At 39.8% G+C, this 27,270-nt stretch overlaps 1 protein-coding gene across 2 annotated transcripts in view; it reads right to left on the bottom strand.

Annotated features, from left to right (window-relative positions):
- COX10 (cytochrome c oxidase assembly factor heme A:farnesyltransferase COX10) overlaps window positions 1-23,094 on the bottom strand; it is a 105,563-nt gene extending 82,469 nt beyond the window's left edge. The window contains exons 1-4 of one of the 2 annotated variants that reach the window (XM_074846825.1): window positions 22,980-23,094; window positions 22,263-22,387; window positions 20,268-20,592; window positions 11,291-11,415 (exon numbers count right to left, since the gene is read on the bottom strand). In XM_074846825.1, coding sequence (XP_074702926.1) covers window positions 11,291-11,415; window positions 20,268-20,592; window positions 22,263-22,387; window positions 22,980-23,022 — 618 coding nt within the window. In that variant the 5' untranslated portion in view covers window positions 23,023-23,094. Of the gene's footprint in view, window positions 1-11,290; window positions 11,416-20,267; window positions 20,593-22,262; window positions 22,391-22,979 lie in introns of both variants that reach the window. The other variant, XM_074846824.1, reaches the window with a different exon arrangement.
- Between the last annotated feature and the right edge of the window lie 4,176 nt (window positions 23,095-27,270).

The raw sequence follows: 27,270 nt of genomic DNA, 5'->3' as shown, positions 1-27,270 counted from the left end.
TAAAGCATGACAAATTTTAAAACAAAAAATCCGACCGTCAGCAACTCTGGGTAGAAGAGATCTTTTTAGGACAACTGACAAACGCCCCAAAAGTTGGCAACATCAATATTGTACATGCCACGTGTGCTCATCCTACAATAAATGAGGCAGATCGCATATTGGAAACCTGTTGCACAGCGTAGGCATGTTTCCAAGAATCAAGCAACATACCTTGCTAGTGCCTAGAGCAACACCCAACCCAGTCCGTGAGCAGAAATATAGGGAGAAATTAAAAAGCATTTTATGAGTAAGAATTTTAACCAGCATAAATCAAGCCTCAATGACTTTCTTGTTTCTTCTAGGATGTGACATGTGTTGATTTTTAGTAAACTCTAGGCTAACGCTAGTAGGTAGCCTTACCAACAAACACAGGCTTTGACAAACCTTAATACTTCCTCCAGCACTTCCAAGGTTCAGTTAAGTCACGTCCAGAAAGAAGATGGATGGTCCTTGAGTTCTTACATGCGTAATGCAGCTTGTTTCCATTCAAGGCTACATCTCTCATGACAATAACTACCTTCTTTGATTTCTACAGACTAACCAACTTGCTTTTCATTCTTTCCTCTATGCTCCCCTGAAAAACTAAAGTATGTGACTCAGAGAAGTGTTTTGGTTTTTAAAGGCAAACCCACACACTTTCACAGTCTGTAACTTGCCAGACTGCAAACTCTGTAGGACACACATCATTACCTTCTTACTCTGGAAAATCACCAGACTCTCAAGACACTATTGCAATACAGATGTTAAATAATAAAATTCTGTGCTACCACCATACATATGAAGGGAAGGATCTTCCATAACTTGTATCTTCTGTGATCAACAGACTCCGCTTTAAAGACCTGTTATGGTGCCCTCAAAAATTTAATGTTTAAATGCCATGGCACTGACACAGGAGCAGATGACTGCTATTACATATGACGGGAGTTTTCAAAACTGGAACCAAACCCACCTATTGGTACATCACTTCTGTCAGAGAGCACTTTATCACGCTCTCAGTGACCTGCTACCCTGACAATCCTAGAAACACTTTTCCAACAAACTACTTACGGAGTTTGAAGGAAAAAAATCAAAAGAATTATGTCACTGCAATTTATGTGTCAAACTACCAGGACAGTTAAATTCAATATAAAGATAATAAAAAAGGATCAATATGGCCAAGGAAAGAAGAGTTGAAATAATTAAGCACTTCATATGACACTGTCATCAGACTTTCTAGTATTAGTTATTGCATGGGCTACAGAGACATTCATCCAAACATGCATTATATATGCATCTGCTTACATCAGACTGATATAGAAACCTGAAATACAGTTACTCTGAGCTTCCCCACATGAAAAGCCGCTAGAAAACAAGAATTTCACTGTTAATAAAACACTGCGTATCTTCACCCTCACAGTCACAGCAGTTGTAGCAGGACAGGAAGGATCCTTTCCACTTTCAGTGGGGAGCATCCATAGCACTTGCTACTTCACTCTTTCCTAGGAAAAGGTGTGCCAAGAGCCTCCTCATCCCTTTCCTCATAACCTAGAGGTCTCTCTTCTTCCTTCTCTCTACTTAGCCTCAACAGAGAAATAGATGATTCCCTTGGGACATCCACTACTGAGCTCCGGCAGAGCAGGTCAGCAGAACCAATTTTGCACTAGGCTTTACTGTAAAATCTTGCAGCTTTGGAAAAAGTAAGTCAAAAGCCACATAAGGTAAATTAACATCTTGCAGCCCACACAAACAAGAACATCATGAGTGCTTGCTCCAGCCCTGCTTGCTTTGCCAACGCTAGCTGCAAAGCATGATCAGCTCTCTGCTAGCTAGGTCCACTCTTCATGGCCACAGTTGTTAACTCAAGCGTGGAAGAAAGACAAAAGTCTGTATTAACAGCAAAAATAGTCATGCAAAATCAAGTAAAGAGGACTTTTACTCCATTTTACTGCACATAAATCCTATCCGACATTATGAAGTCAAAGTAGAATCTGAACTCATGGCACATACGTAGTATTTTTTAACAATGGAAAGAGAAAACCCTAAACTAATTCAAAAGGAAAGGGATTGTTAGAATGCCCTGGGTTTGTGTTTCAATGAGCTATTCCCTAAAGGAATGGTATTGGTAGGCTGTTTCAGGGAACCAGGAAATAATTTTCCTTAACCCTTGTGAGTCATTCTTCACCGTATACTCATTATTTTTTGTACAGCACAGTACATGAGGTACTGGATTGCCGCTTTTGAAACTGTCAGGAGTCTAACTCAAAGCAATAAACAGAAGGAATATAACACCATTTAAATTACAAAAAGAAAACAACATTTCACTAATTATCTAATAACATTAGAATTTAATACTTGCATTGCTTAAGAAATTCTCAGTTATTTGGAAAACATTAAATACATGTATTTAAAGACTAACAAAAAAATACCAACTAGTTATTTTCACTTTTCCTTTTCTAAGCTTAGAAAGGCAATACCCCTATGGATCAAAAGGCCAGATAAATCTTATTAAGTACTAGGTTTTCCCTTTTGTCTAGTGCTCGCTCCACATTCCATCATTTCAGTCCTTTGAAATTCCTTTGTTCTGCCTGTGATCAGGGTTTCCAGGGGAAATCTGGCATTGGATCTAAAGGGAACCCCACACCACTGAAGTATTCCTGACAATTAATCATTTGGTAAATTATCTCTTCCTTTTTCCCCTACCTCACTTGCCCCCAGTATCTCCAGAGAACCTTTTAGTGTGGTGCTAATGAGACAACACTTCCTGTAGCATCAAAATGCATCATCTTGGAGGATTCATGTACACACAGAAGTTAAGCAGTTTCTGCAGTTACCACCTGAAAGTTCCTGTCCGTCAAACTTATATTTCAGAATAACAACAGGAATTTTCTCCGTATTTGCTCTCAGACCATATCTACCACCAAAGCCTATGCGGCTGAAAGGGCACTTTCAGCTGGGGAGAAAGAAAACACAGGACTGCAGGGCTGCTTCCCTTGTGCTGTTCTGCCAGTGAGGAGGCTGCTGCAGTCCCTGCAGCCACATTTTCTCCATAAAATCCCTTTTACTATCCACTTTCTGGTGTTCGTTTAGGACATAAGCTGCTCATCAACAAATGCAACCAGAGAGAGAAAGTGTGCAGCCAATACTTACACTGATTGCCCTGTTCACTAAGTAACAAACAATGGGATGTGCTTATTCTGTGCATCTACAGAAAAAGTTTCTGTATCAAATCAGGAAGCATGACGATCCATAAAGAAGGGGCACAAGATTACATGTAACTTCTTATTTGCTCTTTATTTTTTTGTTGGATTTTAATATATACAAAATGTAACATAAGAGAAAGAATCAAATCAAAACATTTTGATTTAAACTCCTCTAAAATCTGAAGCTCTATGCCAATAATGAATGGCACAGAGGGGGGCAAAGTACTAAAAAAGGATGCTGTTTTATTTATTTTCATTGTCTTTGTTGAACATCACACTTTGGTGACTGGGGTCTAAGTGCCCCTCCCTCCAGGGCTATGGGAAACCATTACTTTCTTTCGAAGACTCTTCACATACCATACTCACACAATATACACGAGGAAAGAGAATTTCTTCCAACAACGGTATGCATTAATTTATAATATTTTTCCAAGATCCTTTATCAAGTTTCAGTTGTAGGTCAAATAATTTATGCTTTGCAAAGATAATCTCTGCATTCAAAATTTATCGGTCCTTCAGAGGTTGGTTCTCATTAGTGCTCATCATTTTCACTGCTCATGAAATACATCTTCACAAGCTGAGCCATTCCTACTCGATATCAAGGATTCCTACACACTAACTTGATCTAACTGTTGCAATTATGAATCATCTGACAGAGCCGTAAGTTATGATCCTCAGTGACCACTAATGAAGGTTGCCTAGCAGTTAAAATATCAAAGCAGCATATATCAGCACACTTTAGAGCACAAGATAGACTTCCAGTGTTGCACTTCTCTTATATTTATTATATACTGTAAATTACATCACAGGCTGCCTCCAACACTGACAGTCCTGTACTCCAGAGTTAAACACCAGGTTTTAATAACCACTCCTGACAATCTTTTGATCGCCGGGGGGGGCAGATGAAAGGCAAGGCCGCCTGCTGCAGGCAATCTGCTCAGTCAAAACAAAGGGGACTTCAGAGAGAGACAGAGATGCATCAGGTGTTAATCTCAAATGAACAACCAGGAGTGCGGGCTGATTGACTCCCTCTCCATTTCCAGCCGAAAAAGGGTAAGTGCCTGCCAGCGGGCTCATTCAGGATGCACGCAGGAAGGGAAAGGTGCTATTAGCGAGGCATGAAATATTTTGATTTGGAAACCCAAAACCTTCGAAAGTCATTTTAGGCTCTTTCTAAATCACTTTAAGCTAATCATTCAACTATCTGATTTTTCAAATACACTGTATGGAACAAACCTTGTTGGCATTTAAAACAAGTTCTCTCATTCAAACATGGCAGTGTAGTAATCTGCTAGAGGAAGAAGGAAAAAAATAAATTTTCAGAGCTATCAAAAAGTGGACAAGCAGGACTGTGAGATTACTTGGGAAAAACCTCTTGCATCAAGTGGAGGTGGGCTGGATGATCTGACAGAGGTCATCGCCTCCGACTTGGGCCTGAATGAGAGTATATTAATAATGTTAGCATCAGAATAAAAAGTTCCAACCACATGCTTTCAGACATTCAATAAATCATGTATTTGGTAGGAGAAGTTTAGGCATGATGAGATAACACCAAAAAACACACTTGATTTGAGGGAATATAAAAGAACTATTGCTGTTCTTTCGTGTTTAATTTCTTGACTGAAATAAAGAGAAAGGGGTCTGAGGGACTACCAGACTCCTGCTGCTTTTCTTTTCTACTTCTTCACGAATCCAAGCATCTCTCACTAAACACCCCTTTCTGCATATTAGTTTAACCCTTATTTTTTTTTTTTCCTATTGCTTCAATCCTTATAACAGATTTCTCTATGGATTTGCTGAGAAACCATAGCTGTACTCTCAGAAAGGAACACAGCTACTAATGTCCCATCGCTTTACAGTATTTTTCACAGCCACAGAAAGCAAACAGTTTATTTGGGGTCTCATAGTCCAACGTGAACCATTTTTACTTCTATGATCAAAATCTCTGTATTAAACATCTCTCAAATGGGGAAATGGAGAAACAAGTAGTATTGCAGGGCCTCTGATCAAGCAAAAACAAGAGTATTTATAAAACTTGCAGAAACAAAAGAAGATATACGTAAAAAACCTCCGTGCTCACAAGATAGGTGGGACCCAACCACATACAAACCTCTCAGGTTCCTTCTCACTCACAAAAGCTGTTTGATGGGGCAGGGAGCAACAAGGGAAAGAAGCGTTGAGTTAATACTTCCTATGCTGCATCTCAAACACATAAAATCATCATTGTTACTGCTTGACAACCTTGAAATTAAATGTGGAGTTGATAAGGAGAAGACTCTGCTCTGCCATGGAAGCTGGCAGCACATCTCCCTACCACCCTCCTCCTCCCAATGATGCAGGTGTTCACAATAACTAATTCCTCATGGGTTTTTTCCCTCCTTGAAAAATGAATTACAATTTTTACTGGCCCAGCAAGCTAAAACAGTTACAGCCAATATATCTTTAAGGAAGAACAAGGTGTTGGACTTCTGACAATCAGTGCAACACATTCTTTCATAACATTTACTTCAAAATTCAAAACACCCTCAAACTTAAGTTTTTCCTACTCTTTTCATCTGTTACATGACCTTAAACATCAGATAGTTTAGAAAACTACAAATACACAACAAACATCAGTTCGTTATGACTGAGCACTGGAATAGAAGCACATTAGCATGATTACAACTGATGACATTGCTGCTTGGCCATTATGGTATGAATTGTTTATCCACATTGGATCAATTTGCCTGTTTTATTCCTTGGAGTCCAAGCACTGCTGATTAACCCATATTTGCAAAAAACAACTGTAAAAGAAGTTGAGTTCAGACCATCAGTACTGCAAACCACAGCTTCACCTACAGGCAACGGAGGCACGATGAAGATTTCAAAATGTTGCTGTGTTTGTAAGCTCCAGTTGACCCTTCTGTGGAAGATGGGTTAATGTTTGCTTATCTAAGTAGGCGTATTACTTTTCAGCATTTTTTTAAAGTTGTTTTGTGAGTACTGGGCAATCAAGTAATTTCAGAACAGCAAAATACCATAAAAGGTGAAGACTACAGCTATCCTTCTGGCTGCATAGAGATAGTAAGTGGATTAAAAACTGGAGGAGAGGCTGCTCTATTTTGACTTTATTTAGCTTGGTGCCTGTCCCTGCAGCATCCAAATGACGATCACAGTTTGTCTTAATACAGAAGATCACACACAGGGTCCACGGGCTGGCAACTGAACTCAGATCCTGAATTTCACTCCATTATTTTAACACCAACCCACTCTTCCCCCCATTACAGCTATACTTCTAAAGGATCATGGCTGTCAAGAGAGAATGACATTAAGTGCAAAACGCAGCCATCAGATCAGACCCTGAAGGGACAGGGATGATATCTGCTCTTACATTTATTCCTTCATTCTGGTTAACATATTTACTATATTTCTTGTTTTCAGCTCTCTAACTTCAGCTAAACTATTCAGTCCAGTCTGCTTCCTTTTCAAGGTACCATCAGTCAAATTCAACCACATCATTTTATCTCTCGGTTACTAAATTCAAACCATTTTAAACATCCTGCTTTCATCTTTATAGCTCTCTCCCACTTCTTAACCGTGCTGCAGTTACAGAAGAATGTACTTGACATATAAAATGTGCATGTGATTCCTTTAACATTTTAATGCCGTGTATTGTGTTGTAAACATCTCTTCATGTTTTATCTCCTTCTCCATAAATCAGAGGCTAGTATCTTAGAAGTCTCAAAAATGACATGTTTTCTCCATAATATAAATGTAAGACTCTACTCCTTGAAACTTGAGTCAGCTTTCAAAAATCATCAAAAACCAGAGCTACAAAAAAGCAAAAGATTATCAACTGACTTAATATCATTTTCTCCCACTCAGTTTCTATGACAGCATGAGTATAGGAAAAAATAAGTTACAAAATTGAGTCTTCACCAATCAGAACAACAATATTTTGATTATTCTTTTTTGTCACTTGTAAAGAACAACACCAAGGTAAATTATTTTTCTGTGTATCCATACCAAAATACAACACTGAGAGAGTCAGGGAAGTGGACAGTATAAAAAAGTTATATGCTAGGAATAATTCTTCGTTTTATCCAAGATTAACATGCACTGTTTACAAGATGAACCCCAGAACATATTTCCATTTCCTTACAGTAACTGCAATTAATGACTGATCTCTCATTATGACATTTTTCTGGTGGTTTTGTCTAGCTTAGTAATGTTACAGTAAAAATGTGTCTCAGTCTATTCCTTGGTAAATGCATTAAGTGATTTTTTTTTTAAATTAAAACCCTCTGTAAAATAGTGATTATTTTGAAGAGAGAGAACACCGATAAAGAACACCTGTCCAAAATAATTTGAAGTTACTTCAATGATGTAAAAAAGAAGAGTGCCATTAGAAAAAAAGAGGAAAAAAAGAGGAAAGCAGTTTTAGCAGGTGGTACTGAAAAGTGGTGACATGTTGTAGTACAATACTGAAGGGCTGAAGGATATAACACAGTGTTGCGTGATGTGGAAGAGACCCAGGACCGCTGGCTTAGTGTGCCACTAAAATGCTAGATTAGGTGCGAAGTACAGCTCTGAAGTATTGTGATAGGAAGGGGTGAGGCAGAGGCAGAACTGCTGGTAGAGGACAAGAGAAATAAAACACTATCTTTTCTTTGGCACCTTCCAGCAGGAGTTTACTCCCTTATAGCCCACAGACCCAACACACTCTACAGGAAGCCCAAGGACCCTCCAATATTTATCCAGAACCCCAGAATTCATAACATTTTCCACCAGCCTGAAAGATTCTGTTTCTCTCAAACTACTGTGCAACATAAATTATTCCAAGATACTTTTCTTGACATTTTCTACACAAATGTTTCTAGAATAACCTTGCTGTAGAACAGGTACCATGTTTCCCCCTAATGCAAGCCTATGCTCAAGTATTTTTTGTCTGTATTTTCCAGGTTATTTTCAAACAGACCCTTTTCACTGTCATTTTTAAAAAAAAAAAAAAAAAAAGTTATCCGATTTCAAAGAATTGTCATAAAAATACATTATTTCTAGTTGCATTGGAAAGTACAGCTAGTATTTAGCATTTACAGGTTGTGAAACTTGTTTGTAAATACATGCCTTTGATAAATATCCAGATTGTACTTCTATGAACAATGGAAAAATACAGGGTTGCCAACTCATCTTCTTTTATTATTGCTTTCTTGTTAAACACAGTGGAAGTAGGGCAAGAGCCTCCACTCTGGCCCATTTCTGTGACTTTCCAACTCTTGTGGTTAGGAAAAAAAAAAAATGTTTAAATTGTGACATACAGCCATCTGAAATCAAGAGAGGAAGTGATAATTAAAAGATTACTTTAGACCAACCTCATAAAGAAACAAAACATGACTTCTTGGTCTCTGTGCATTACTTAGCATAGTCCTGGCTCCCTCCCCAGTAGTTAATTCAACTTAAATAGTTAATTCAACTTAATTCAATGGGGGTAAACTGGCCTCAGCTTCTACCAGATTGCTAAAATGAAGTGGTTAAGAGAAGGAAAAAAAAAAAAACCAAATCAAACCACAGAATCTGAACAGTTAAAAGTTTGTACCAACAGTTCCATGAATATTATGGAATCTCTGCTACATTTTTACAGGACCAGGCTCCTCACATCCTGTCCTAAATCATGGGGAAGAATCTTACACAATCGACACTTTACCTTCCCACGACATATTTGAGGACTGTAAATCGTGAACACAGATTTATCAGGGAAATGAGGAGTGGGAAAGACGAGTTGCCCTTAAAGATGTACAGATTTATAGCAATATGGGAAACGGAAAGACGGTTATCATATAAAAAGGTCCTTAAGGGATAGCAAGGAGCAACAAGGGAAGCATGAGTCATGAGCTGCCAGAGAAGAGGATGTGTATGGGGAGCAATGGACAGAGCAAAGTAGCAATAAAGGAAGTTCCAAGTCAAATGTGCTCCTTCACAAAGGTCAAGACAGATACCCAAGCTTAAAGTATTTATCGAAAATTAAATTCCCAGCCAATTCAGACACAGCACCACCAGCAACACTGAGAAACGGACACTCACCAGTTGAAAGGATCCATTGATAAACAAGGTCATAGACCTCAGCTCTTCTATTTTGCTTTGTTACCAACTCTGCTTCTCTATTTTCCTTAATAAAAGTAGCTGCCTTGAAGGTCTGTCTGCATAGGCAAGTGGCTGAACACGAGTGAGTGTGCAAACTTAAAGCATTCAGCTAAAAGTGTGAAAGACAGTTTTACACATTGTGAGGCTGCAGTAACCTTCTCTATTTAAGGGCATATTAACAGCTGCTCCTATGGTGAGATAGCAGTGAGTAATGAATTACGAGCCCAAGCAAACAGTTACTGCACTCCTAACTTTGCTTTCCCATCCCAGCAAGCCTGAACAGTGTCAAATTCCAAATTATGGCCCAGGATTCCTGGTACTCCTAAGTATCTCAAGATTTTAAAAAGCAAGGTTTTAAAACGTGGCTACTTTTGAGGCAAAATACAACACTGAGCAGTATGTGGAAGCTGAAGACAAAGAATACCAGTTACTTGTGTGTGAATATCATCTCTAGGAAGATCTATCAAAATCTCAAGAAAGTCAAGTTGCACAGGTGTCTCTAAACAAGCAATAATTAATTCTCCTCTTAGTCCAGTAGTATCCACAAAGGTGAAAGTAAACATGACAGAAAATATTTCAAAGGATTGGTAAGTCACAAAATGAATTATTAATATTAAAAAAACTGTAGTAAAGGCAAAAAAAGGAAGAAAAAAGCATTACCTCCAAAACCATATCAAAACCAAGAAAGCTTCACCTTAGTTATGACAGCTTTTCTACCCAGACTTCATGTGAAAAATATGCACGTGATAACCAAATGTATAGTTCAGAAAATAGTGTGACTTAAAATTATTTTTCAAGGCTACCTAAGTTAGGTAGGCTACCTAAATATTTCCAAGCAACTAAAAATCATGCAGCATCCTTCCTATTTTGCAGGGGAAACAGACATGAAGTTAGCTGTGTACCCTAATTTTAAGCTCAGTGAAAACAAACAGTAAAACTTGTACTTACTTCAGTCCGAGCGAGGTGCGTGTTTATGGGTGCAATCTCAAAAAGCACACTGGGTGCCTACAGCTGAGGTGTTACAAGGTGTAAACATCAAAGAGCTCAACTCAAGCAAGGTGGCTCCAGGATGTAGATCACAGGAAACCTCCATGTCCTGTTCCATTAGCGGGGTGCCAGGACTCAGCCTCCCCCATTTCCCAAGTGATTGCTGAAACCATAAAGCGCTATCAAAGGTGGCACCGCTACTGCCACTTCTTTTGCCAGGCCATATTACAATTGAAAGCAACTGTGGCTACTATGCTTTGTAATTCTGTTCAACACCACAAGTGTTGTTACCCGTTCACTAGTTAGGCTCTCCTTTGGGACTTAGGAAGAGCCTAACAGCAACCTTGCTTCTCAGCTGGATTGCAGGAGAGCTGAGAGACCAGCATCAAGCTCCGCAGGCGTGTTCACACATGCAAGGAAGCTCAAGTTCAGGCACCTGGAACATCTCCAGCATGAAACAGCTACCACACAGTGGAGATTTTCAGTACCTTTTGTAGATGCGCAGGAGATACCGTGATACTACTCTGAACAGAAGCACACAAACCCCACTGAACTCCCACTACAGACGTTTAGAAAGGTGCTCTGCACCATTCTTTAGACAAATCTGACACGGACATACACTAACACAACCGAAGAACCAGGCCCATAAGGCTGGAGCCCCGATGGCTATTCTTACACTCTAATTACACAGTTCTTCCTATGCCATTTCCAGTGACCCAGGCTTGGTATTATCAAGACAAACATTATTATTGGGAGGCTTAAAACCTCATCAACTCCACGCTCTGCCTAGCAACTATACTTTAATTCTCAGACATATATTCCTTTTGCGGTGTCAGACTTAGCGGCTCAGAGCTCACACAGCAGCTGAAGGCGCAGCATTCCCAGCCATCCATTTATGCTCCTTGGCAGCATTTCAGAAGCCAGGATGACACCAGTTTGCGGTACAGATGAAGTGATGGACTGACCTGATTGATGGAGTTGGCAGCACAGGACGCTAGTCCAGTTCCGAGGGAGGCGATCAGGAAACAGGTCAGGTCAAAAGGGACTGGGGCCATGGCAAAGCCAGCAGACGCAGTGCTTACAACCAGAGCTGCAACACAAGCGAGAGCACAGTTCAAAGCATCAACAAGAAACCGCCCCCTTTGTACACACCACTAGAGTTAAGGTTTTTAAACTCTGTAAGCACCCTTATGCAGATTAATTTTTTGGTACTTTTATGGATCAAAGTAGCTCCAGGATCTATGTACAATTAATACTACTACTCTACATAAAGAAGTCAAGGATGAGGAGAACTGTCAGGGATGACATGAGAAACCCAGAAGCATCAGCACATTAGTAGAAGAGGTGAGAATAAGACTTATGCCTGTGTATTCCCTATTTTATGAATTTGCTAAAGGATCAAACTGCCTCACGCAACATGTACAGGAGATGCGTTTGTTGCAGTAACTCACATGCCATTGCAAAGTCTGACATGGAAGAAAAACAGTAAGAAAAGTCCCGAACGGAGACATAAACATTATATCAAATTATAGCAGAAACTTAAGCAGTGCAGAGAGTCAAAAAGAGACTCAGGGCATGTAGGCCACAGCTGGTGAAGCCAGTAACTTCACACTGTTCCCATTTGAAATGCCCACTTCAGACAGAAGGTACAATCACACCATCACATGGACCCAGCAACTCTTAAAAGGCCTCAAAATTTAGGTGGCTTAAAAATCCATTTCAGTTCAGCCATCCAAAATTATAATTTTAGTACAGTACTGCAAATCACATCCTTAAAATAAGTCTCAATCCTAATATTGTAATTACCCAAATAATAGGTCTTACAAACCTCACTTTTGGCAAGAAATAGTATGACATGAAAAATTTCTTATACTATAAAAGTCAGCACACTTCCTGGATATCTTACTCATGACTTTGAACCTTACAATGTGAAATTAATAGTTATTAAACAGAAAGTATTTAAATTATATTCTGCATATAATTGAGTGTTCCACACCTCAGCTAGCTCAAATCAAAGCATCAAAATGTTCTTATCTTCCTGATTCCTACAAAATCTCCTGTTTATCTCAAGTTAAATGACAAATAAATAACCTTTGCTGACTGAAAATACCTGGATTATCGACTAAGCAGCATTACTTAGGATGACAAACTAAAAGTCATGGCAAAGACCTGCCAGCATGGACGCACATGCAAAGTGCTCATTTTAAGAACTGCATAGGAACCTTAGGATTTAATCCTAAAAAGACAGTGAAGAAAATCTGCTGCTCATCAAAACTTTGCTCTAAGCATTAAAATCCATTAGCAGCTGAATATATCATAATAATATATATGATATTATTATAAACACTGATTATTTAGCCTTGTTATGGATTCACAGGATGTTGTGCAGATGGCTGTGAGTGCGCTGTATCAGGGTCTCTGCCCAATGCCAAGGTAAGTCCCCTGGCTTGGATTCCCCAGGACAACACGGGGCTCTCGCTGCGGCCCCTTCAGCTACGAAAATACAATGAATCTACAATGGAGCCTTATCTCTGAGAAGCTGTGAAATAACCACAGATTCTGTAACCTCACTGGACAGGCTAACAGACATGCAGGTACTGATCACGTCAGAAAGACTGGACCCCACTTATTACATAAATACAACAGCATCTTGGTTTCAGGACTCTTGGATATTTCTTAGTGGAATGCACAAGAAAAGATGAAATGCATTGGTTTACAACTGAGTTAAAAATACACTGAAAAGATGACAGCGGAACAGTGGCATTCGCATTTCTAAGAGTGATTACATTCATTTTTTTGCATAATAAATCACACGTTCACTTCTAGACAAGAATTTAATTAAAACTTACCTTAGAGAGCACTTTACATCAATTTATTATGGGAAAACACCAACCCATTTACTGAGGAAGAAAGGTGAAGCAGATTGGCAAACAGTCAGTGTAACATTACCATTACACTGACCTTAAAGAAATTCTAATACTGTACAGCTACAGCACTAATTAAAGTCCCCATTGATTTCTCCAGATTAATTTCAGCCAGTCATTTCAGTGTGACTTATCAGGATCTCATTAAAAAAGGTTGTAGTACATCCTCTCACTTATCCCACCGAAACAGGTATTTTTAGTTGTTTGGGCAGTGCTCTGAACTCAAGGCATTCCCTGCTTGTCTCATCACCCAGCAATTCAAACGCAACACGTTAAAGATAAATAAGAAAATGTTCCCTTTGGATTGGGAAGTTTATTTTCTTTTACTGTGGGAGCAATAATTTACTCTTCTACTTTCCTTATGGAGGAAAAGTATATTTAATTGAGATCACATCAAGGGAATGAGGTCATTGACTCTGTTTGTTTTTTAATCCCTGTTAGTTTAGTGCTTTAGGGGCCAAATTAACCTCACCTTATTGCATAATAGATGGAATTGATCCTTTCAAGATTTGTTGATGAGAGTTGGCATTATATATGCTCTTCAAAAGAAGCCAGGATTTAAACTTACGATCTCAGCTTACACCTAATTTTCAGTCTTTTAAACATCTTTAGCTTTAACAAAAATTAACAGGGGACATTTGTCTCCCATTTCAATATAAATGAAAAAGAAAATGCTAATGGGTTGGTGACCAAAAGAGTGAATTATGTTCCTATCATAAAAACACATTCATGTATTCTTTACATTCCTCTTCAGCTTCATTGTAACGTGATCTGCCTTTATAGAACCCTGTATTTGTATTTATAGCATGCGAATCACTATGCCGGATTTTGTTCACCTCCAATTAAATAGTAGCCAAGCCAAAATAGAAGCATAGAAAGCCAAAACAAACCAATTCAGCTTTAGATTTCCTTTCTCCTCGAGTACTGATGATGTATCAGTATGTATGGAAGGACAAAAGCAAATGCATTTCTACTTTAAGAAACAGTTTCACTGTTTTACCACAAACGTTTGTATACCCTTGAAGGAAACCAGCTTTCCAAAAGCTGATGGAATCTTCTGTCTGGAGTTTTCACACTTTGGTTTCTGGAAAGCTAAATGAAGCATCAGTGTTAGTGCTACACAAGGGACCAATGTTTCCTTTATAAACTTACATTTCTTTGGGCGCAGGCATATATAAGTTTTGTTGCAGATTATAACCTGCACACTAAAGAAGGCCAAAACCCTGAAGCAAACTTAAATTTGGGACAATAATTTGAAAAAAGTCTTTGCATCATAGTGTATAAAATTCAAGTGCAATACTACAAACAGAGCAGATAATTTCTTTTAACCATCAAACAATTTTAAAAATGCTTTGCAAAAAATAAACTGTAATAATAGTTTATATTTCTCTCATTAGCTTTTTTCTCGTAGCACGGAAAACAAATTGCCAGAAAGCTGCCATTATTAAACTTTGTTTCTTTGATAGGATAATAGTTACTGTTAATCACAAAATGAGAACTACTTTGACAGGTGTATGAAATATATTTAGAACTGAGAATAAATGTAGATCAGTAATAAACTAAAAAATATGTAGTGATAAATCTTTGTCAAAGTTTCTGGCTATATTAAAGCTATCATTTAAAGAATAAATGCCATAATAAATGTTATTATTCCAGAATAAAGTAGAAACATACTGGAACTCTACTAAAGCAAATTATTTTTTTTTACGAGAGCAGCTGTTACCAGAATTTTAGCCTACAAACACAACACAGGCACCTTATTTAGTCATTGTTGCTCCATTACATAGCGATTTGGTAACACTCAAGAGTCATTATGTAAAGCTGGATATCTTCGTTTTACAAATACAGAAGAAACACAGAGATGAAGCAGGATGTTCATGATGACACTAAGTCAGTAGCAAATGTCTCAGGCTTCTAATTTCCAATTCAACACTTTTGTGCTAGAGGATCGTTAACGCACAGGCACAAATTCACATTAAGCAATACATCCAATAAATTCCAGCTGTTTTCTAGTAAACAAGACACGAATATTTTCTTAAAAGGGGACATATGAAAAAATCCTCTAGTTGTCTCCAAAACTGAAAATGCTCATTATCATATCTGTCCACACTGCAAATCTTAAATGTAGGTCAGTAAGTCCATGATGTAGAAACCAAGCACAATGTTTAGCTGGCAGTCTTTACTCCTAGGTTTTTAACATTGTCTAGCCATAACACGGAGTAACTTGGATTGGAAGGGATCTCAGGCAATCATGAAGTCCAGCCTCCTGCTCACAGCAGGGTCAATGCTGAATTCAGGCCTGATCCCTTCAGGCTTTGTCATCTCCAAGGATGGAAATTTCACATCATGTCTGGGCAACCTGTTCCAAAGTTTGACTGTCCTCATGGTGAAACTTTTTTTCCCCTTACGTCAAGCCAGAACCTCCCATTCCAATTTATGAAATGTCTTCTCTGTGCAAAGATTCACATATTTAAAAAAAAAAGATTTGAAAACTAAAGCATAGCTGCTTCTAAATCTGTCTTTAAAGGAATTCTGGCACCTGACTGGAGAATGTCCACATCCTCCTTGCTGTGGAAGGAGTTCCTAATGATCAGACAGCCTCAAAATTATATGTAAATCTTTACCTTAAAAACAAATATTGAAAAAATTTATGGGCCTCCTCAGAGAATTGATTATATCAGTCTTGTGATTCTGTCCATAATGTGCACATTACACTTTGCTGGGGAATAAGCACAACAGGTTTGATTCTGATCAGACCATGGTAAAATCTGGAATGACTCTATTAAAAATGACTAATTACTCCATATTAACAGATGTGTAAACACCTCAGGCTGGCCTGTTTTAGCTCTAAGGCAGAGACTGTGACAAAACCAGAGGTAATTTACTCTCAACTCTTCTTACATAACATTAATAGGATACTGGGTTGAACTCCCCGAGAGCTAGATATAACCAATCAACATCTCACATCTGCAACGAGAGAAGCACAGCAAAACATAAGCTTACTTGGAGAAGGTTTCTAGATTTCTTTTAAAGTGAAGCAAAGTAGGGTTTCTGTTAGACACAGAGACACTTTTTAGCAGTAAGGGCAGTAACTCACTGCTGCAGACTGCCCAGGTTCCCTGGTTGGTTTTATGAATGGAAAAAGCAACATCAAGTCAGGAATGATATACCTAAAGGTGATCGTGCCTTGAGGGAAGATAGATTAGACGACTTCCTGAAGTGTCCCTTTGAGGTACTAGTGATTCTGCATGGATACTGCACACACTGCACCAAAGGAAGATACCAAGTGCAGAAGCCGCTCTGGTGAGATCTGAAACAAGTCTTCAGTAATCAGAGCAGAAAAGCAACGTTCTTCATGCTTTAATGGGTTGACTATTAAAATGTAATTTAAAGAAAATACTACCAAAAGTCTAAATAAAAGTGTTAACTGTAGGATATTAAAACACAGGATAAAGGAAAGTAGATAAATGGTTGAAACACATGGGCTAGTATGACTTTCTGAAGGAGGTCGGTGTAACAGTAGCCTGAAGTCAGGACTCAACTCTTCCAGGCACAGCAGAGATGGAGACATGCTAAAGACACACCCTCTTCCTCAATGAGCTTGCGAGTTAGATTAAAAATTCTACAGCAGTTTAGAAATTAAGTTTACATCTGACCCATGTTGATACATCTACTTCTCAGACAGGTGCTACATAAGGTACTACACATTGAGCTGGTTGTCCTCACCAGAAGACCAATGTGCAAGACATCCTTTACTACAAGAGCAACAATGACAAAATGATCCCAAACCACAGAGAAATATCTAATGACAATACCCAGCATTTTTCATATCATCTCATCATCACACTTCCTCCAAATTAAAAACTGAAGTTTAATTTTCCTGTGTTTTTGCATACCACTCATCTTAGTTTTCATCTGGGATCACCAGGGAAAACATCACTTAAATGTAAACTTGAATTTAAATTTAAGAAGATGAGATGACCTGAAATTCTTAATGCGTTTGCATTAGAAACTATTAGAATTTCCTCCTATGGTTCTACGATTCTATGATTCTGTTACCATACCTTTGCATCTCTCTCTCCTATTTCCATCTACACATGAACTTTAGGATAAAGTTGAAAACAATGACATTTATAATTCTGAAAACTTAACCAGACAGATGCATTAGCTTTCCATGTGCTGGGATGGTAAGATACAGATGTTCAGACAGCAGCCAACAGAGAACACCACAGAGAAGGGAAAGGATGAAAACCAAACACAAAAAGGTAGATTATGCGACAAGTAATTAAAAGTTCCCTAATTGTTTTCTATGGCAAAAGAATATAAACAAAAATCCTTTCCTGTTGGTAAGGCAGAGCTTCTAATGGCAGAGTCACAAGAGCTGCAGTTTACATGAAGCAGGAGGGTATGGTAATAACTAAACTCATTTCCTTTCAAAGGTGAATTACAGTTCAGAATACAAACAAACATTCTCTTTACTTCAGCAGCGGGAAAAGAAAAGGGCATAAGGAAGTCCCATTTTAGCATAATGCAGAGTTTGTTTTTTTGTTATTTTATACTCTAAAAAGTATAAATAAAGAATCTGCCAAAAAACCCACACAGGATATGAGATCTATCAGAACTTCATGGGTGAAAGGAATTGAGTTGTGTGTCATTTGTAACTTAAAAACTGACCTCAGATAATTTATTTTTCTTTAAAAAAAAAAAAAATCAAAGAACTACACCACCCTACTCTTTACAGAATATATAATTTGTCTAAATGATTACACAAGTTGGAAAAAAACGCTAATTCTCTTTCCTTGCTCTGCACACTACCCAGTATTTTTCCTGCTTGTCTCCTACACTATCCTATGCCCAATAAAGGCCAACAACCGAACTCCCCTCCTACAAACCCCTCTTCATCCAATGTAGTCTTTTACACTTTCTACTTCCAATAAAATCTCCCCACCCCAGATCATCTTCCCTACTTTTGTATCACAATAAGAAGAGAGGTTAAGGTTTTTTCTATATCTCTATACCTTCTCAACAGGTACAAAATTTCCTACACTCACCTTGGATCAAAACCAGCACATGTCAAAAAACAGACTCATACAACACAACAGTCCTGAAGGGAATAAAATTCTGTAACCTTTGCCTTCTACAGGTTTCAAGTAACACCCTCTTTTAAAATCAGAGTGGTACTTGCTTGCCTGTCAATATTGCCTTTTGCATTTAAAAAAAAGAGCCTAGTAGAAGCTGTTGAAAAGTTTTGCAGACACACTGAGGCCACACAAAAAAAAAAAGTATCACAAAAATTTATTTTTTCCAGAAAAAGACGCTCTTCCATCTTGCTGCAGTCTTGACACTTATGTTTTGAGGACCATCAGTAATACTCACAAGTGATACTAACACTGAGCAAATATATCAGCAAACATAAGAACACACACTTCAAGTGCTTAAAAGTGCATTTTTTCTGTCTCTCTCTGGTCACTTAATCATGGCATTTTAACTTTTCATTTCTGGATCTACCGAGATTTTTTAAAATTTATTCTACTCCCATAATTAGCACAGCTTTCAAGTTCACATAAAAGAGCCACTCAAATAAAATCACCTAATTGAAAACATGCCAGAAGAGCTAATTGTTCATATAGCACTTATAAGTGACCAACAGTGAGCCAACAGAAACAAAATATTACTAAAACTGAACAGCATGGGGGAGAAAAAGGCAAGACCTGTATTACACAGAAAGAAAGAAGAGGCAATAGTTGAGGTTGCATGTGCCACAAAGCTGTTGCAAATCTGAAGTACAATAATACTGATAACTGCTGAATGTGCTAGTAAAAGGTTTATATGCCTAAATTTGAAATTACCAAGGCTAATATGTAAAAGTGACATGGTAAAGTATGAGAAGACATGCTTTTCAGTCCTCAAGTCTCCTAACCCAACTCTTTACCAGCACAAAATAAACGCCTTGAGGTTTTTTAAAAATAACAAGGAAGAACATTTGGACATAGAGACAAGATGAGTTTTGCCAAGTCCAAAACATGAGATGTCTCATCAACACTGAGAACTACAAGGCTCTTTATTAGAGAAAAATTCAGGTGACCATAGTACACTCTATGTGGTCAGCACAATTTTTAAATGGAGAAACAAACAATGAAAACATATATATTGCAAGACAAAAAGTTTCAAAAAGTAAACCGAATTCAGGATTTTTATTATAACAAATTGTTATGGCAATGAACAACAGTTTTATTATCAAGAATTTATTTCACCCACTGGAGAGAGCACCACAGTAGGGACTTAGGAAATTATATTTCTGTTCTTGGCCCTGATACAGACAAGATGTAAGGTTCTGGTCAGACCATTAGTTTCCTCAGACATAAAAGTATATATAGCACTACCTATTGGCAAAGAAGTAATTTATAGTTGTTAAGTATTACTGTTAGAAAAAGAGAAAATGGTTAGGTTACGAGGCAACTGCTTAACAAACTGCTGGTTTGAAGATATAATGCTATCATTGACTAGAAAAGTAAATTATACCTTACATTAGAAAGTTTAATTGGTCACACTCAAACGTTTTTCTTTATAAGATAGGAAATTATTTGAGTTATCTTTTGTTGGTACTTTTAATACTAATCTCGCAATAAGCAGTACTAAAGTGAAAGGTAAGTAAGAAAGACAGAAATTGGTAAACTTAAGCAAGATGGTTTTAAATACTTAATACAATGCTTGAAAATTCACTTCCTCACCCAGTTTCACCTTATTTTTTGTACTAACGCTCCCTTACGATTCTCAAAAGCTAGCTAATGATACGATGCAAGCTCCTCCTCACTGTTTTTAAACAAATTTATGGGAAAAACATTAAATGCTTCCTTAAAACAATTTTTCCCTGAACACATTTGATGGAATTGACCCAGGTACTTTGTGTCAGTAAAAGAGGGAGTTATCACACAAAAACCTACACAGTACCAGTAACATGCTAAAGAATTCTGATATCAAGCAGGATGCACAGAAGTGAAAAAATGACCAGTAGTACCTGTAAGCTTTATTTTGGACAAGCGGGCCAAAATTCCTGGCAAATCATTCAGCTGTAGCTTCATTTCTTTCCACTGTCTGTCTTCTTTAGATTCTCCTCTTACTGGTGTGACTGAGTCTTCAGTTTCTGCCGCTGACTTCATTTCTCTCACCTCATTTCTGATTGACGTCTCAGACAAAGGTTGATGAACAGGTGAAATTGGTCTGATCTTGTGTATAACCTTTTTTTCTTGATCCAATTGCTGAAGCTCACGAAAAGGAGATGCAACTGAATCTGACTTAGGTTTGGCTCGTTGGCTGAGGTCTTTGTTGCATTGTGTTACATACTAAATAGGATGAGAAATGTTAAGATGAATAGTTAAGAAGATATTTCTGCTCATCTCAGGTTATTAACAACATCAATATTATTGCTATACTATTCTTATTGTTAGCAGAATTACTTCCTATGATGACACCACTAAGTTAGCCTGAATTTCAAACACTCTTCTCACATGCAAAAAATATTCTGAAGTTGGATAAGATACTACGACAGCAGCTTTCCAACTCACAACTGCATCAATAATGCTTACTTCAGCTTGAAGAATGCTTCTAGATAAAACTACTTCCTTCCCTGTAGCTTCAACAGCAAACTCTACTTTATTCATATTCAAAACCACCAGATAATATGATTTGATCAATTCACCTTTAAACAGAGGTAGACACACGCTCATAACAACTCCAGTCTCCAAATACAAGCACTAAACTTTCTTCATCTTGAAGATGTTAAAAAAAAACAACAAACGAAAAATGCCAGAAAATACAATCTACCTCCTATGATATAAAATCACCTCCCACATTAGGCCATTACTATTTATGCCAAACTTTATGCTAATCAACTAGACAACATCAAACATTCAACAGGAGTTCAAATGAACATATATTGAACAGAAAGTTAGGAGACAGTTGTTTCCTCTCTTTTAGAGCTCTTACAGAATTAAACACAGAGTAAGAAAAAGGGCATTTAGCTTCTATCTTTCTATTTTCTTTCCCAAAATATTCTATATATTTCAACCACAAGAGACAGGTGTAAGACTGAGCTTTCAACTAACCATGGTTTAAAGTACACATTAATAATTATAATGAGGAAGAGGGATATGAAACTCTGAATGAGTGATGTAAATACAGATCAAATCAACAGCAAAAAAAAAAATAATTTCTGAAGTACTGGTGATCCCCAGAAGCATGGAAGAGACCCCCCTCACGTGTTAGTACAGGACTGAAGCTCAAAAAATACCAACAGATGTACACACTCCTTGCAGTCAAAGCAGGCATTAGCTATAAGCCTTAGTCTTATCCATATTTCATAGATATAGCTCCAAATTACAATGAACAGGACACAACTCAGGGAAGTGCAACATATGTCTTTTACTACCATCCTTCTATACGTGATACAACAGCTCAAAGAAGATACAATCTCAAGGGTTTGAATGATAATTACAGTTCTTTTAATACCTAAAACTAACAACACACTATAGAATGTAACCCATTAAGTTAACAAACTCAGGAGTTTTGACTCAAATTTACTGGTTAACTCTTCAGTCAGAACACACTACCTCCATGCGTGAGTTCCATCTACCACTTGTGTGACTGCCAGCCAAGATCTGACTTTCTTATTAGCCTTTTTATAAGTAATAACTTTAGAAATCGTTTCATTTCACATTTCTTGACACGAAATGAGCACCCCACTTCAAAGGCATAGAAATCCACTGTCAAGTAGAGGACACACTGCAACACAAGGCACTGTCCTTCCTACAGCAGGTTTCCTCCAACCTCAGATGTTTTAGATGCCAAGTGCTTAACCCTGATGCGGTGCACTAAAGGAGATGCTTGGAATTGCCTGAGCTTGGCTGATAAGAAAAACATTATTTTTATCAACTAACTTCCATTTTGACTCATCACATGAGACAGAAGGAATTAAATAATGAGAAACATAGGATAAATACAGTCCCTGACTTACCATTCGTTTGAGAAAGTTGAAGTACTGAAATGTAATCAATCTGTCATTGGCCACACGGCATAGCTGCACAAAGCGGCATGGTATCTGCCGTCTTCCAGTGTTCTTCAGGTGCCATACAAATAATCCTACTTAAAGAAAAAAAAAAAAAAAAGAGAACATTAGATTCCAGCTCCTTCCCTGCCACTGAGTTTGCTTCCATTTCAGACTACAGGGTCTGTTGTCAGCTGTGACACAAGACACCCCAGCAAAGGGGAACCAGGGCTGCTCGGGTGGGGAGAAACATGTTTGCAGGTGCCAGATGAAAGAACTGAAAGCACAGGCTTGCCCTAATGGTTTTGGGGTTTTCTTTCAAATCTCTCAGCTCCCCAGAGATACAATCTTAGTTTACTGCTCCATCACTATCTCTAGATGCTATCAACAAAATTGTCTTGGCAAAATGGCACAAACAGCGGTGACAGGAAGGAGCTGACACAGGGCAGCACCAAAGTCAAACGCATCAAGAGGACACCCCTGTGACACGACACCTACACAGAAGGGTCCATACAGGGGACACAGGCTCCCGATATCACTTTACAGAGCAGCCCCAGGGCCGGCCCGGCCCCAGCCGCTGCCCCCACCCCGGCCCTGCCCGCCCCACCGGCCTCGCCCAGCGCCGGGCGCGGCCCCCCCGCACCCCCAGACCCGGCCGAGGCCTGGCCGACCCGCGGGCGGCGGTACCTGCCAGCGCCCGGGGCGGGCTGCAGCGGCGGGCGGCGCTCATGGCCGCAGCGCTGCTCCCGCCGCCCTCTCCCCTCACCGCCTGGGCGCCGCCATCTTGCCCGCCATGACCTCTAAACGCCTTCCGGGTCGGCGCTTCGCGGCGGGGGCGGGGGCTGGGGGTCACCGGGGAGGCGGGAGCGGCCGGGCCGGGCCGGGGGCTGTTCCGCGGGGAGGGGGGGGTGGTCCCGAGTGGTCCCACACGCCCAGGCCGCAGCCCGGGGTTGGGCAACGGGGGCGAGAAGCGCTTCGCGGCCCCGGGCGGCGGGATTGTGCGTGGAGAGGCAGCCCCGTGGGGGTGCGGGGGAGCGTTGGTCCTGCAGAGCGAGTGCCGGAGCAGCTGCCCGCCGAGCGTCCCCTGTAGCGCCATAACCAGTCCCGAGGGGCAGAACCGCTGGGTGCGTTTCAGGTTTGGGGGGTGATACCAGGGGAAGGCGTTCAGGGGGGAGTTGGGGCCGGATGGAGGCTTGGGGCGCCTGTCCCGAGGGGAAGCGGCCCAGAGCCCTGCCTGGGGCACCCATCCTCTCCGCTGCTTGGTCCTGACACCGGCTGCAGCTCCCTCGGCTGCATCCCCGGGCTCATGACAGTTAACGGGTGCAGAATTGTCGGGGTGTCCATGATGGAGAGCAAGAGGCGGCCGTGGAGGTGGTGGGGAGATCACGTAATTCCCGTGAAACAAACCGAGAGGGGTCTAATAAATTAATTCTTGAGGACATGGAGGCTCATTCCCAAAAGGACCTGAGCTTTAAAGAGTCAAAGGCTTGGGGAAAAAAAAAAAACCAACCTGTATTTAGTTCCTAAAGTATTTTTTGAAAATTAAAGTTTGATTGCTATGCCCATTGGGTGAAGCTGGGCATTGCAGGAGATCAGACTGAAGAGCTGACCCAGCCATCATCTCATCCTCCCCTCATGCTGGGGATAGATCCTTTGCTAAGCAGACTCAGCTTGCTAAACTGAAGGGAAAAAACCGCTTATTTTGCTGGTTTAACTGTTTGAAGTCACCCTGCGCAGGGTCTGATAGACTGAAAGCTGGTGCGAGGCACAGAGGAAGGGCCTTGGACTGGAGGCTGAACAAAAAGGGGAGGGAATGGTTAGGACTGCTCAAGCTGTGAAGCATAATTGCACCCTCAGGCATCTTTAAAATGTTTTCTCTTAAGAGTTTAAGTTCAGGAGATGTAGGCTATAAGTCACTTAAATGCTTTGGAAAATCATTCTCAATATTTTAACATGGAAATCTTCCTCAGAACCATCTTCCTCCCAGGCTTTCATTTCTTTATAGTGCTTAAATTCATGCAAAAGTCATCTTAAATCATTATTAGGAAGATAAAATGAAAACACTCACTCTAATTCACCAAGAATATCCTACTTCGAAGCATTTATTTCCACTCTCTTTCTATTTGGGGAGCTGGGGAGAAATTAGGACTTCACATTTCTTACAGTTAATATCCTGTTTTACCCCGAGTTCTCATCACTGAGCATATATCACTTCACAGATCCTGTTTGCGTCTCTAGCTTTTGTAACTTCCACAGATTTGGCCTCAAATTTACACCTGCAAAAATAAAATAAACATCACGTATCAAACACACACAATGGTTACATAGAGGCCTGGAATGGTTGGTTGGTTTTAGGGCAGTTTGGGTCAGAGAGGAAAAGGTTGAGGTAGCCAAGTGCTCTGTGTCAGGTCTGAGATTTAAGGTTTAATGATTTTCATTGCCTTTTACTTGGGCAATAAATTGCACCCCTGGAGAGAGGGGGTAAAACACTACTTTTCTAATTAAGGAGAATGTTATCCACGGGCCTCAAGACAGAGCAATACCTCCTTGTGAAACAATAATGATGATTTAGGGCACACAGAATGTCACTTACCCGTTTGGGTTTAACCACTAAAGCTAAAGAAAAAAACCCAGGATCTTTAGTGGACACCAATATCCAAATGTCAGAGTTGTATTTCAGCCTAAAATGGCTCCACGGGCTTTGGATTTCGTTACCGAGGGTTTGGGTCTACAAAGTGCCAGTTCTGCAGAAACTGGCTCCACAAAATACTGAAGGCTCCAGAAGGCACCTGGGCAGGGGATTACAGAAAAGGGGGAACAGCCCTGCCAGGAAGATCTCATCACCTTCCCGCTCCTCTCCTGCAATCTAGTTCATAAAAGCCCAGGTACCAGTGTCACAGGACCATGTGGAGGGTTGCAGGAGAAGACTCATCTCCTGTCACAGGGCTCCAAGGTCAAGCACCGTTGTGGGGCAGAGTGATTCCTGAAGCATCGCTTAACTTTTTTCCTAATTGCTAAGATGGGCAATTGCCCGGTATCTATCACTACTTCCCCACAATTATAAAGTAAACACTGCACCTACAGGTCCGATTTCAGGGTGATGCAAGGAGCATTTAACCACGCGACTCCCATTAATGTTAATTACACAGCACATATTAACAGCATTATACGATCCTTTTTCCTATTAGCACTATCATAAATCTGATTGGTGGGACTTAATTAGATCTCAGCAGCAGAATGCAATAGTTTGATACTTGAAAGAGCAAATTTGTGGAGACAGCAAACTATTATTATACTTTAATCTCAAAATCTCTCCTCTTACTCATAACACCAACAAGGCTTCTTGTAAGATTGATTTGTTGTCAGAAAATGATTTAAAGACTGACTGTAAAAATATTATATTTTCCTTGCTTCATAGAATGTGGCATTGATGTTAGAGCTCCACAGAGACTTGATGTACTTTCAGATAGGGAACTCTAAAAGCCAAGTGCAAAATAAATAAGATGGCATCCTGCTGTTATTGTGGTAACCTTTACAGATCATTTCAGAACTGTGACTGTTGTGTAGTTTAGTAATATACCATGGGGGAAGCTGGAGCTTAGTGCAATTCTATGCCGGTCGGCTGAAGCCCAACTGTATTTGCTTTTGTGGGCCCAGTATGTAACAGAAGAAACGGTGTCCAAAGTGAAGGGCACTAGGACATATCAGAAACAGAGAAAGAACAGATAAGAAGAACTAAGAAAGTATTAAAGGCCAAGCCAGATTGTAATGATAGAAAATTGATTGACTGCTTAAGACATCTAGACTGAGCAAAAGATCTCTGTTCAACACTGCTGAGATCTCCTTGGGTCAGGGCTTGTCCCAGCTTCAGTGGCTGAGAAACTCCCAGTGATCCTGATGACCAATTAAGTAGTTCCTTGAGTCACTTGTGATGGCAGGGTTTGGGGATTTCTGTGATTTTCTACAAATCAGCATTTGCAATGCACAAGCTTTATATCAATGCAAGGTCGAAGCATAGATATATTTTGGTCTTGAATAAAGAAACCCCACAACCAGGAACAAAATGCACTGGTACCAACTGAGAGTCCAAAACATGCTGATTCCATGCTATTAAAGACTTGCCCTCAGCAAATAACTCCAAGTGGAAAGTAGCAGGTAAAAAAAAAAAAAAAGCACATCAAAGACCCCAGACCCTTCCCACCATCTCGATTCCAGTGTTTCGGAGTGCTTAAAGCTTCCAAGAACAAGTGAGATAGTAGTTCTGGTAGAACAGGGTTCAGTAGCCTTTCTGAAGTGGCGTGCCAGACTGATTTCTTTCCCAGGGCAGAGTTCAGATATACCATAGGAAATCAGCAGAAGCCAGAAACTGCTGCCTCTTCCCAGCTGTCAAAGGTGGCCTTGTGCTGACCCTGTGGTATGCCATTTTTTGGCAAGCCCTGTGTTGCTTGCTTACCACCTGCAATGGACTACAAGCTATAATAGCTTGCTTCAAGTAAAAAACTTCCAGACTTTCCTTAGGTAGAGCTTTGCTGAGTGTCTGGTGTAAATTCAGCTGTGATCACATTTGGAGTTGACATCAAATCTGGTGCAAACATGTAGGTAACGGGAAACAAACAACAGGACGACTGGGGATGAACTGTACCGAGGGCTGCATGGGGGTAATCACCCCTAATGAACAGAAGACCTGCCTTAAGGCAGCAGCAACCAGCCATGCAGATTCACAAAGGAGCTACGTAGCCCACTGCAACCCCCCATCACATCAGCCGTCCCTTTTTCGTTCACCCTGACATTGCTGTTTCTGACAAGTAGTGATACCTCTTATCCCTTAAAGTTCTCAGCCAGAGTCAACAATAGCTATTTCCAGCAGCCCTTTGCCCTGAAAACAACAGTCTGAAGAAAAGGACCTGTGTCCTGTGCGCTTTCAGCTAAGAATTGCTGCCTGAATATCTCCAGAGCCTCTTTCTATTTTTTTCATACC

Source organism: Strix aluco, chromosome 21 (genome assembly GCF_031877795.1).
Source record: "Strix aluco isolate bStrAlu1 chromosome 21, bStrAlu1.hap1, whole genome shotgun sequence".
In the NCBI taxonomy this organism is placed as follows: Eukaryota; Metazoa; Chordata; class Aves; order Strigiformes; family Strigidae; genus Strix; species Strix aluco.
This window is presented reverse-complemented; position numbering and strand designations above follow the sequence as displayed.